Source organism: Dasypus novemcinctus, chromosome 2 (assembly GCF_030445035.2).
Source record: "Dasypus novemcinctus isolate mDasNov1 chromosome 2, mDasNov1.1.hap2, whole genome shotgun sequence".
Lineage (NCBI taxonomy): Eukaryota > Metazoa > Chordata > Mammalia > Cingulata > Dasypodidae > Dasypus > Dasypus novemcinctus.
In genome coordinates, this window is record NC_080674.1 from 59,819,928 (window position 1) to 59,832,495 (window position 12,568).

The 12,568-nt window shown below is 36.4% G+C and overlaps 1 protein-coding gene across 9 annotated transcripts in view; it reads right to left on the reverse strand.

Annotated features, from left to right (window-relative positions):
* The window catches only part of PDE4D (phosphodiesterase 4D), a 1,544,760-nt gene that overhangs the window by 301,796 nt on the left and 1,230,396 nt on the right, over positions 1 to 12,568 (reverse strand). Inside the window, exon 1 of one of the 9 annotated variants that reach the window (XM_004458836.4) lies at positions 7,941 to 8,884. The exons of the other annotated variants lie outside the window; for them this stretch is intronic. Within the exon in view, the coding sequence (XP_004458893.2) occupies positions 7,941 to 8,005 (65 nt within the window). The 5' untranslated portion in view covers positions 8,006 to 8,884. Of the gene's footprint in view, positions 1 to 7,940; positions 8,885 to 12,568 lie in introns of those variants that run through there. 9 annotated transcript variants of the gene reach the window in all.

Genomic DNA, 12,568 nt, shown 5'->3' on the forward strand with positions numbered 1-12,568 from the left:
GTACAGGTAGCAGCCTGCTAGCTATTTTGCGGAATGCCAGGAGGCAGAACATGGGTGACCCAAGCAGTTTAGACAGCAGAGACAAGCAAACAAAAGAAAAGAAAAAAAACCAAAAACTGTGGCATTTAGAATTCGACCAGGGTTTTTCTCCAGTTCCATGATTTAGCTTTACCTCTTAGACCTCAGTTTTACCTCTTAGAGTTGTTTTGAGGATGAAATGAGCTCAACTGTATAAAGCACCAAGTCCAATGCTTTATGAAGAGTTGATGCTCAACCCATTACAGCTATGGTAATTACTACCATTACTAATCCTAATATCTCTATCGACTTAGGCGCTGCTATCACTAGCTAGCTGGTGGTCCAGCTGTCAATCAGCTACTTGATGTTCCATCACAAATTTGTATGATCAGAGGAAACATTAAAGCAAGCAGTAGCTTCTTCTCATGTGAGGATGCTATTAGTTAAAGATTTAACACATTTTTGCAGTAATTTATTCAAATTAAAACAGCATCAGTCATATGAATTCCCTCACACAAAGAAGAAATTCTGTGCCACATTGCAATAGAATAACATCATAAATGTCAGGAATTATTGCTTTCAGTAGTCCATATATACTTGAATATTTCATGCATAGTAATGAAAAAGAGTCTGATTTTTCCATCTCGGATGCATTTTAAACAGCAAGGGGAATTAGGTACAATGGGAACACTCTTCTGTGGGAAGCCTGAAAACAATTTCATACTGAAACTCTATGTTCTATGAAACGTTTCTTCTAACAAGTCACACTGGTATCAATGTACTTTACAATTCAGAAAATTTTGCTACATGGAATGAAAAAAAGACCAAGAAGTAACTTGCTAGCAGTTTTGAAATGTCAGAAAGGAGAATCTACATATCTAGAAGTTCAACTGCTCCACTGATAACTAGAAGGAAATGGATTAAATTTGATATCCTGTATGTCTATTTAATTTTAGATATAAACAAGAACTACCTGTGTGGGTTGTAAAACATCAAGACCATTTCCTCTAAGGAAGCCTTTAGTGGTGGAGGCTATGATCCCCAGTGTACTTATATTCTACACTAAGTATTTAGTTTTCGAATTTCTAGTTCTTCCTCATTTGTAGCAGAGAGATGGAAGGACTTCCGATTGATTCCCTTTGTCCTCTGGCAGCAGTTCTTACAGTGGAGAGATGGGGGGGAAATGCCCTCTGCATTAAGTCCATTAATGTCAGTTTTTGCACAGAAGGTGGCAGTATGATCAAATAGGGTAGGGACCTAGATGGTGGATATCTGGTTCAAAATGGGATGAAGTTCTTCCATATTGGTTTCCTCTATGATCTTCCTTCTTGCTTCTACGGTCACACTTCTCCAACCTTTCCCCACCAATCTTTCCCTTGTGCTTTTCTAACCTTTATTATGAAGAACGGTTTAGCCTTCTTTAGTTTCTCCAATTCACATCTTTACCCTTTATCCAGGACCCTCCTAGGTGAGCCAACCTCCTTACAAGGCTCAGGTAGATAACAGATACTTATAATTTATGTTCCCCTGTCATGATAAGAAACTGCATTCTTAGGTTCTGGGATTCATCTTGCTCAGTTGGGTGGACTCATGACTAACCATTCTTATACCCATGACTACTTTCATGACTTAAGACCTTTTGAATCAATAAAATGCAATAAATGCAATCATGACTGACATAGGGACTAGTAAGTGGGCTATTTCTTTAGCTCTACTGAAAGACAAGTAGTAGCAATGGGTTCAAAACTATGGTTTGTCCAGATCAATTGGGATAAAAAGACTGGAGTTCTAGTTATGGCTAAGTCTTGCTGCCTAAACTCCCACATCAATTTTATTAATGTTAACAGCCTGTAGAGTAGAATGTCACTGAGGAAGCTGTTGCCTATGGAAATAATCACCTTTGTACTTTATTCACCAGTGATGTCATAGAAAAAGAAGATGGAGAATCCCACTTTGAAATACTTAAAGAAAAACCTTTGTCCTGAAGAATACTATACCAATTCAGCACTTCTTTACCAGCCACCATGCTGAATTCTTGACATGTCAGCTCTGCATATATTTAATGACTGTTCAAAATGAATCTTAAATAAATTTGTAAAAAAAAAAAGATGTTAAATAAAATTAATGCATCTGAGCTTTTATATTTAACTCTTCTATAATTTATCTGAAATGAGAAATGTCCCATAACTTGACAGCCTTGTACAGCAGAGATATTTGAACTTCCCAGGAAGTTCAAATTACCAGCAAGTTTATCCCAGTCCATACAGGTATACATGAAGCACAAATGAGTCTTCCTTGGGAAGGTAGCATTATAAAATATGGACCTAGGAAGGATCTTTGTAGATTATTAGCTTGGTGGTTTTCAAACTGTATACCTTAGAACTCGTATTCCTTTGGCACTATATTCCTATGGCAAAGAGCAGCAAGGACAGGGATTGGGTGGGATTGGTGTTGGGGGTAAAGATGCAAACAGTGGCTATTTTTACTGTTGCATGTATGCCTATATGTTTTTAGTTATACAGTTCATACATGCATGTTTAAGGAATTTTCATCTCTTCATATCAACTATATATATAATTTTGGATCTTTGAGTTTTTCACATGCATGTGTGTATATGTATGTGTATGTATGTGTGTGCTCCAAACCACATTTCATTTGTAAAAAGTTTTCCATCGCACAAATGTGTTTGAAATTCACTAATCTAGTTCATCCTTTTATTTTATAGGAAAGTAGACCTAGTTATAGAGGGCCAGGTAGCTTCTCCAGGGATACAAAGATGTTAGAGACAGAGCACATGGATGGCTTTTTCAGGGAACAACATTTTAATTGATTTTAAAGAGTAAAACTTTTGGTGATCCACTCTATGGGGATATTTTATATTCTAGCTACATTTCAAATAATACTGAAAGTATCTTGATCACTTCTCCTAAAAGGTGCACATCTATTGATATATCACATTACAGATGTGTCACTAACGTAATAAGGATCAAAAAAACTTCTCGTATGATTAAAACTCTGAACTAACCTTGAAAGAAGTCCCTTACCTAGGTCATGTCATAATGTATAAGGCACAGGCAAAAAGGATGCAAATTCCATTTGCTTTCCCACTTACAAACTTCTAAGACAAGAGATATAAGGGAAATTTTATACCTTTTTCAAAACTGACCTGAACAGTATAAAACTTCACAAATGTTGAGACATAGTACTCCCAATCTTTCAAACAGCCATTTTTCATCAGCCCTAAACCTCATAGGCTATCATTTCTCTAAAAGAACAACTTTCAATTTATTTCTTCAGTCACTTAAATCTAACCACCTATTACAGGGCTTTTAGATGTATTCACCTGTTTAACATTTTTATAGTCATTAAAAATGATAATTATCTAGGCAGTAGAGGGAGGCAACATGCTGAGGTAAAAGGAACATTGTTTCTGGAGGAGGTTCTGGAGGGTTCTACTCCAAGCCTTTCCTAGAAATTACCAGTTACTGGTCTTGCACAAGTTATTTTTCTCTCTTGGACTCATCTGTAAAACTTGGATTAATCATGCCTTCCTTTCAATGTCATTATGAGGACTAAATAAGCTATTGAATGTAAGAGTTCTCCTTCCTAGAAGACACTCAGGAAAACAAAAGCTTTAAGTATTGCTAGAAAGATAGAAAAAAGATACGTTAATTAAAAAGCAGAGTTCAGAAATAATATCTACAACTATTTAAGATATTGGAAATTAAATTGAAAATGAGAATGGTCGAGGATGGGAGAGTGAGATTATGAGTAATTTTACCTTTAGCATATTAAGTGATGTTGTTATATCTTTTTATTCTCAATTTTAAAACTAATGATTTGAGCTTACACAAATGCCTTCCACTATGATCATAATGCCAAAATTAGAATTCTCAGCCATCCTGAAAAGGTATAACCTTCGGAGGAAAGAGTTATTGGAGAAAAGGAGATCAGTTATGGATCTGAGCAGTCAGTAAAATAATTAGAAAATTGGATTGGTCCAGTATTAATATGCTTATTCATCATATTTTGGACACTAAGTAAACTGTTGTTTAAGGGATATATAGCTATCTACACATATGAAGATGAGCTTGCTAATGCATATAGTAGTCATATTTTAATGTATTTTTAATTGTACATATAATACTTGTTTGATGAAAAAATTCATATAATACAAAGTAGAGTGAACAAAAGGGAGACAGTCTCCCCTATCCCCATCCCTGCCATTTTTATGCCTAGAAGGTAACTACTACCAAAGGCTTGGAACAGAGCATTTCAGACGTTTTTTCTGTTTTCTATTTTATGGGAGTAGTCTATAGACCTAAGTAAAATTTTTACTTATTTTAACATTCTGTTTCTTATCTTGCTTTTTAAAAAAGCTGAATAGTCATATTTTGGGGAGTAGTATCTCTTTTCTCCCCAAATTACATAAAAAGTCATCTTAAATATAACGTATATATGCTAAACAATGATGAATAGTCTCACAGCAGGAAATAAAAAAGCCCAATTTTATTGACCAAAGTTCTCTTTATATCCATATTTGGAAGGATTATTAATTTTTCTTTAAAGCAAGTAGACTCGCATATACCTTCATTTGACTAATAAGAAGTATCCTTGAGATATTTGTATGTAAATGGTAAAATGCTACAAAAAGAAATATCAAGGAACATGTAAGGTAATAATATTATTATAAAGTTGCTGACTAAATCTGAATTTAAGAAATGTTAAATTTAAATATTTATGGAAATGTAACTGCTTCAGTGTTTTCTTATATATAATTCAAAGGTAGAGTATCGTTAACTGAAACAACAAAAATAAAAGTCAAACAGTGCTCCAATCATTGGGTTTGCTAATTTTATTAACTGTTATGAGCATATGAAAAAATATATGTTAAGTTTTTCTCAATGTCATGCATGCAGATTTTTTAAAGGACATGTTTAGAGTAAATACCATAACCATTTTCTGCTAGAGCCTGGCACCTAGTAGGAAGTCGATAAATACCTGTTGAATAATGAAAACAACTTCACATACACTCTTACTGTATAGACTCTAAATTTGTGACACCCATATTACAAGAAAACAAATAGGTTAATTTCAAGATTATTTTTATTTCACTTTTTAAAAATTCATAAAATTTTAACTATTAATAAGGCTGGTCTTTTAAGTCGGTGAAATAAGAGGAAGCACATACAATATCATTCTGTGTTTGTCAATGAAGTCCCCCATTAAAAATACGAAAATCTCATAGGGATTTAAGCAGGGCTGTAAACAGTAAGTTAGTGTGGATTGCTTTTTATGGCACTGGTTGGAGAGAAGCAGACAAGAAAAAGCAAAGGGGAAATAATCCAAAGCACTGAATTCTTGCAGGAGGCAGAGAAACCGTCAAAAGGTAGCATTTGGTTTTGAGGCATCTGAGGGGAAAGTAGACAGATTTGGAGAAAAGGGGCAAGAGGGACAATGAAATGCAAAATAGATATACATGAACAGAATTAAGATGATAAAGACCAAAGATGGGTCTCCAAGAACAAAGTATTCTAAAATCCAAAATGGAAAAAAAAAAAAAAAAGATCTGAAAAGGGATAAATGGTAAAACAGCAGGTCTCTCTCATGGGAAGTCAATTCTTAAAGAGGATGAAGTTGGCTTTGGTGTTTGAAAAGGAACGGGGGATGGTTTAAGAAGTTACAACATGAAGGTTTTTGAGAAGAAGACATCTTTCTGCAGAGCTCTCTGGGATTTGTATGTGTAAAGGCACAGGGAGATGCTTTTTCTTTTTCTTTTTGGTAATCAAATAAATATATACATACACATATATATTTACTCTAAATACCTAATTTATATATAGATTTTATATAAATGAATATAAAGCATGTATATATGTTCACATATATATGTATTTGAATAATAAGAGAGAATAAAACTGTAATTGCAGTAATTACAACCTCAGGCCAAATTACTTGGAGGCAGCAGTGATATATCAGTTATGTGATTAAATAAGTCAGATGTAAGATTAATAACTGGAGAGGTTTCCTTACTGTGCAGTTAAATCTAGAAATTATTGGCATAAGGTAAGACATTTATTTCTTATACACAAACCATTCTGACCCCAACACCATGCAGAATAAAATGAAATGGAACAATATATGCACTAACAAATATTTTTAAAATGTATTTTGAACTGTAGCTCTGCTTTCTTGGGAAAATAATTCATACAATAAAATGGAATAATTTTGGATAAATATAGATTAGGACATTCTCAGAGAAATAAAGAGTGCCAATGTTTGTCTCACAAAATGAACTAATTACTGCAGCTGATTCTGAATTTGGAAATAAGTCTCCTGGCAGTTTAGGCAAAAAGGGAAATAGGTTGGTTAAATTCTATTCATTCAAGTATCAGATCCTCTTTTCAAGTATCCAGGGTATAAATCATAAATGAATAAAGTTAATTTGTTATCTCAGTTCTGCTTACTCATGCCAGAGATTTAAAAGAGCTATGGAAATTCATTAATGGATTCTAAGTGTTTCCTAGAATATGCTTTGGTGAAAAAGATGGTACAAAATTATCTGAAGATGCAAACTTTTCTTTAAATAAACTTAAGGAGGAATTTACTACATGCATTCTTTTATAAGAACTGGCCAGTGATAAACAGGATGAAGTTTTCGTATACAGTTAACTAAATATCCTTCATCCATAGTCTATTAAAACTCATAGACACGCAAGCCGGCACAGAAGAATGCACAGCGAATGGACAGAGAGAGCAGACAACAGGGGGCAGAGGTGGGGAAGGAGAGAAATAAAAATCTTAAAAGAAAAACCTCATAGACAATATTACTGATGGGCCAATTATTTCCAGTCCACTATAAAATGTGAATAAAATAACAGCAAATGATAGCCCAACCACATGTTGCAGAATTCTTTATGCAGATAATTTCAATAATTATGTTTGCCCATTCACATAATAATACATAATACATTCTGCCTGTCTGCTACCACCCTATCCCCAAAACCACCTGCCCTCAACCATTGCTTGTATTTCCCCTATCTGAAGCATGATTATTTCCATTTCAAAGTGGTGAGTTTAGTTATTTATTTGCAATCAATCACTAAGATAAAATAAGATTAGCCTCTGAAATAACAGCCATAAAAAAGTATTTTATAAATAATGTAGACACAAAATTTACTTTGTTGGGAAACTATTCTTTATGGGTCATATGCTTATGAATATATAAATCATCATTAGGGAAATAGAAGAAAAAAACACATCAAAATAAATTTTAAAACATACTTTTCATTAGGATGAAAACGTTAAAATTACCAAAACATGTATCTTTACTAGGAAACATTACTAACAAAATCACTAAAACACACGGAAGGACTGATAGATAACTCGATATATATTTAGGCTGAGTTATATTCAGGCTGGTCACTTATATATGACTGAAGAAACATAACATCATTAATTTCCAATGCCTCCATGCTAAAAGCCAAGGTGTTACTTTTGAAGACAGTGGCAAAGACTGTCAACCACCAACCCACAGAAGCAGCAGGAACAAAGATGAGAAAATAAGCAACCAAATCACAGTGAAAAATGACAAGTTTCATTTTCTAAACTTCCAACATATCTGCAAGTTTTTTTTTCTCCTCTGAAAACTGACATCAAATGAATCACTATAGTCCACCTAGAGTTAAAAAAAAAAAAAAAAAAGAGAATCGAGCACAGCCTTGGCTAGAGCAGACAAGATTGGGCACAAAATAGAGAATAAAAGACCCACCAATCCAATGTTCATTCTCAGAAAGCCTCAACATTACACCTAACTCCTGAACCCTTGAACATTTAATTACTAAATGCTCAAGTTCAGTTACTAAACGTTCAAGGTAATCTTAAAGGGAAAAGGGGAGAAGCATGCAAGGAAAGCACATTACCAAACTGTCTCTGAAGTCCTTAGGGAACTTGTAGATCGGGATCTCGGCTTCATAATAATGCTCATTTTGAAAAAATAATTAAAAAAATTTTTCCAAGTGTTCTGATTAATACATTTCAGCTGCCTTACTACAGAGAAGGTTTAAAATATATTCCATTTCCAAGGGGGGGCTGCTTGAAGAAATCCAAATTTCCCGGAGTCCAGCTCCTGCCCCCAGTCCGGCACATAGGAGAGGCTCTAACACACAGGAGCGTTTGCCTCTCTCATACTGAATTTACCCCAGCACTGGCTGTTCGGAAGTGACAGTTTCTTTTCTGTCTTGTACTGCCAAGGGAGGAACTGAATTTTTGAATCTATTCTTCATCTGGGTCACAAGGGAAACCAACAGAGCGCAAGAGCCCCTTGCTCTCCTCCTTTCTGCAATTCAGTAGGAACAGGTTTAAATGTTTCCAACACCGCCAGAGGACTCAGGTGGAGAGAGAGAAAATGACGGCGAGGTCCTGTGAGCACCGCAGAGCTGTCAGGGGAGTTCCATTTCAGGACGACCACAGGGAAACACTCTTCTCCGTGGAGCAAAGAAATCAGCCAGGGAGCAAAGCTCTCCACACTCCCAGCTGGACAACGGCTTTACCTGCGAATGTGATTTCCGTTTTGATCCTCTGCTTAGAATCTGATTCCAAGCCTTTGTGAATGAGAACTATCATTCAATCTCGCCAGGCAGAAACTATTCCTCAAGGGCTGGATGACGTCCGGAGGAAGGCAGTTCAAAGCAGCGCAGGGAAGTGTAAGAGGAAAAAAAAAAGCTCCCAGCCTGGCCTCCCCTTCAGTGGCTGTACAAAGCTAAGGGGGCAGATCACACCAGAGACTAGACTATACAAAAGCAGACCGGAGACCTCTCAAAACTTATAACACCATTTCCTCCTCTGGGAAATAAAGTGACTGTGTTATTCAGGGTAAGGATTCAGTGAGTGCCTTTAAAAGGAACACACCCCTTCCCACTGACTTATTTGTTTACCAAAAAGCCAAGCATTTTCTCTAAGTCCCTCACTAAAAAGTAAAATTTCTCTCCAGAAGCAAAGGTGAGAGGGCTTGAAGACTTGGCAGCTGTTCATTTTGGGCCGATTCAATAAAAGGCCACACTTTGGTGTTAGCTGTGGATATGCCAAATGCCTCTTAGAAATTCAAAAGGCAATTGGTGTTGCATCAGGCTGTGCTGGAATGTTGACGCTGAGAAGTCTAATCTGTTTATTGCTGGACAAGTGACCACCCATACTGAGGCTATTACCTTGCACCATGTTTCTAAACCTTATTTCTTTCCAGACATGATATGCAAATTTCATTGATTACCATACACAAAGATTCTGGTTTTCCTCATCCCGTAACATGTCTTCAGTAAGCAATGAAGTTAAATATAAACTCAAGTCTCTTATTACTGTGAAGACCAATCCCTGTTCCATCTCCTCTATCTGATACAAAAACTATTCTATTACAATAGACATAGTCTCAGCTGATTAAAACTGTTTCAAAGAGAAGGAAGGTTTGACCACCTTGCTTTCCCTTCTGAACATTTGCACAAAGGATGTGTCAACTTCAATTATTTTGGGTGTGAATTATCAAATGAAAATAATTTAGACATTCTGATTCCTCAAATGACATTAGTTAGTACGTTGGTGCTCTACTCTGACGTGAATTTGGTATTTATTTAGCCTTTACAGACAGGATGTCGGAGTGCAGTTGTGACCCACCCAAGCAACTTGGAAAATTAATGTAGTAAGGCATCCCGCCAGGGCCTCTGGCTGCTTATTACAACAAACTCTTTAACTCCTCCCCTGGTCATGCCTCAAGGTGGGTTTGTGATACAGTCTTCTCTAGGTGACCCTCAGGCATCTTAAGGGAAATGCCAACAAGTAGCTGTCCACATAGGTATCTCCTTAAGCTTTTCAGTTTTCTACGTCTGTCCAGGGAATTTATACATTCTTAGCTCTGGCCCAAGTTTAGTATACTGCTGACACTTTAAAGCAGGTTAACTCATTACACATTTTCCGGAATTCAAAAGAATGGCTTGTAAGACCACTCTCATTTGGGGTGGGGGGTGGGAGGTGGGGTGGTGAGGGGCTTACCTTTTTTCTCTTTGAAATTTTAAGATAGGAAAAGGAAGAAAACAAAAAGCAAACCACATAAAATAGACAACTGCTATTTGTTTGACACACTATCCTTTTCTATTTAAGATCAACTAAACAACTGCTCCCGTTTTCAGAAAGAAAATGTCACTGATCCCAGATTGTAATGTCTGCCAGTTGTATGCTAAACTCTCCTTAAATAATCAACCCAGTGTTCTGCTCTCCCCCAGCAAGCTCCCTGGCTAGTGCGTTACTTAGCTCACTGCCACTCCCCTCACTGTCATGTACACGTGCGTTTAGCACTGTGTGGTGCTGTTCCTGCCTTACTTGCTCCAAGTTCCACATACCATGTATTCTAAGAGTCTGTCTCAGAAAACCCTGCCCTGCTTCTTGGGCATATACTAAACACTGTATAGGAAACGGACTTTGGCCCAGTGGTTAGGGCATCCGTCTACCACATGGGAGGCCTGCGGTTCAAGCCCCGGGCCTCCTTGACCCATGTGGAGCTGGCCCATGCGCAGTGCTGATGCGCGCAAGGAGTGCCGCCCCACGCAAGGGTGTCCCCCGCGTAGGGGAGCCCCACGCGCAAGGAGTGCACCCATAAGGAGAGCCGCCCAGCGCGAAGGAGGGAGAACAGCCTGCCGAGGAATGGCGCCGCCCACACTTCCCGTGACGACAACAGAAGCGGACAAAGAAACAAGACGCAGCAAAAAGACACAGAAAACAGACAACCGGGGGAGGGGAGGGGAATTAAATAAATAAAAAATAAATAAATCTTTAAAAAAAAAAACACTGTATAACAGTCCCATAATGTCTATATCATCTCAGTCCCCAAATAAAACAAGTTCGGGTGGGGAATCTGACAAGCATGCAACTAACCAGAAGAATCAAAGCTATTTGGGTTGCCTTAACAGATGAAGAAAGATGCATGACACTACCAGACCACTGAGATTTAAACTTTTTTATTTTTCCTCTACCCTTGATGTTTAAGGTAGAGATAAAATAACAACAATAATAATAATAAACCTAAAAATACTTAATATTACAATGTTTTCTCTGCTCTAAGATAATTTTCACATGAACATATCTTAAATTTGGATATATTTTACAAATTGAGTGTCCTGTATTTTTTCTTGTGAGAAGCATCTCAGAAATGAGTGAATATGGAATTGACTTCCACATTGTTTTTGGCACATAAGCATATAATGGTGTACAGGCTGGCGAGGATGCCTGAAACTTGGGGAAACTGGGCTGTAGGAACTGCCTGTACTGGTCAGTAGGACTTTGGGAGAACAAGTCTTTGATCTAGAAACTGCTATTATTTCTCAACATTATCCAGATATATTGAATTGTATAATATTGTGTTGACGTCTTTCTATTTGACTACTGTTGCCACAAAATTTCAATGGATTATATGACAGATGTCAAAGTTTATTGGGTTAACTATCTACATCTATTTTGCTGAATAAGACAATTATGTTGTATGATGTTTCTCGAACTTCAGTCATTTACATTCCACCTCCACAATTTTTGCCATAATGGCATTCCATCTACACTGTTACTCACTTGATATTTTTCTTCATTGACTTACTTAAAAAAAAAAAAAACACCTTAGCTTTAAAAGGTAACTTTATATTTATTCTGTGAATATGTTTGATAAAATGGCTATTTTTTTCGAAATACAAGTGGCTATAAATTGAAGGAAAAAAAAAGAGTGCAAATTACTGTCTAAACCATCTCTCATACTTCCAGTGATGCTCACAATGCATGATAGGCAATACAGACATAGAAAGCATCATTTGCACACAGTAAATTGGCTGTACCCTAAAATGTGATTTTCCATTCTCTTAGCATTCAGTGGTGAAAATGACTTATGGGACTAATGACATTTACTAAGAACCATGAATTAAACATGAAACATAACTGAAAGCAATCGAATGACGTGTTTAAGAATGACTTTATTGTGCCCAGGTTTCCTCAGATACTATCACTTTGAAATATTCTGTTCCTCTTATGTTCTCTAAGTAAGCTACTGTTTTCTGGTTGCAACAGAAACACTATTTTCAATCTGTCATGAGCAGCTTAATTAGAACCATGTTATCAACTGGTGAAAGGCCTTCAAAATTGCTTAAATTCAGGACTGTAGATAGGTCAAATAACTTTTAAAGAAAAATGACCATAGATCTGAAGTTTTTTTTAGTTTCCTGGTATTCTACATTGTACTCTGACATTGATAAGAACAAGTAACTGAACTCTTGTAGCATTTCCTCATTTATTGAGGAATAATGTGGTATTTTCCTTACATGAAGAGGAATTTTGAGCATATTTCCAACAGCCTCTCTTATTTTTTTTAACTTACTAGGTATACAATTGGATTCAAGGACATTCCTTTCAAAATGGACCTGACTCAGAGCTAAATTCCTTAATTTCTGAGAATTCCAGAATATTATATTTTGACGGTTCCCTGCCTTCAGATTTCCTATCTATTTTGTAAAATGTCAAATAAGAA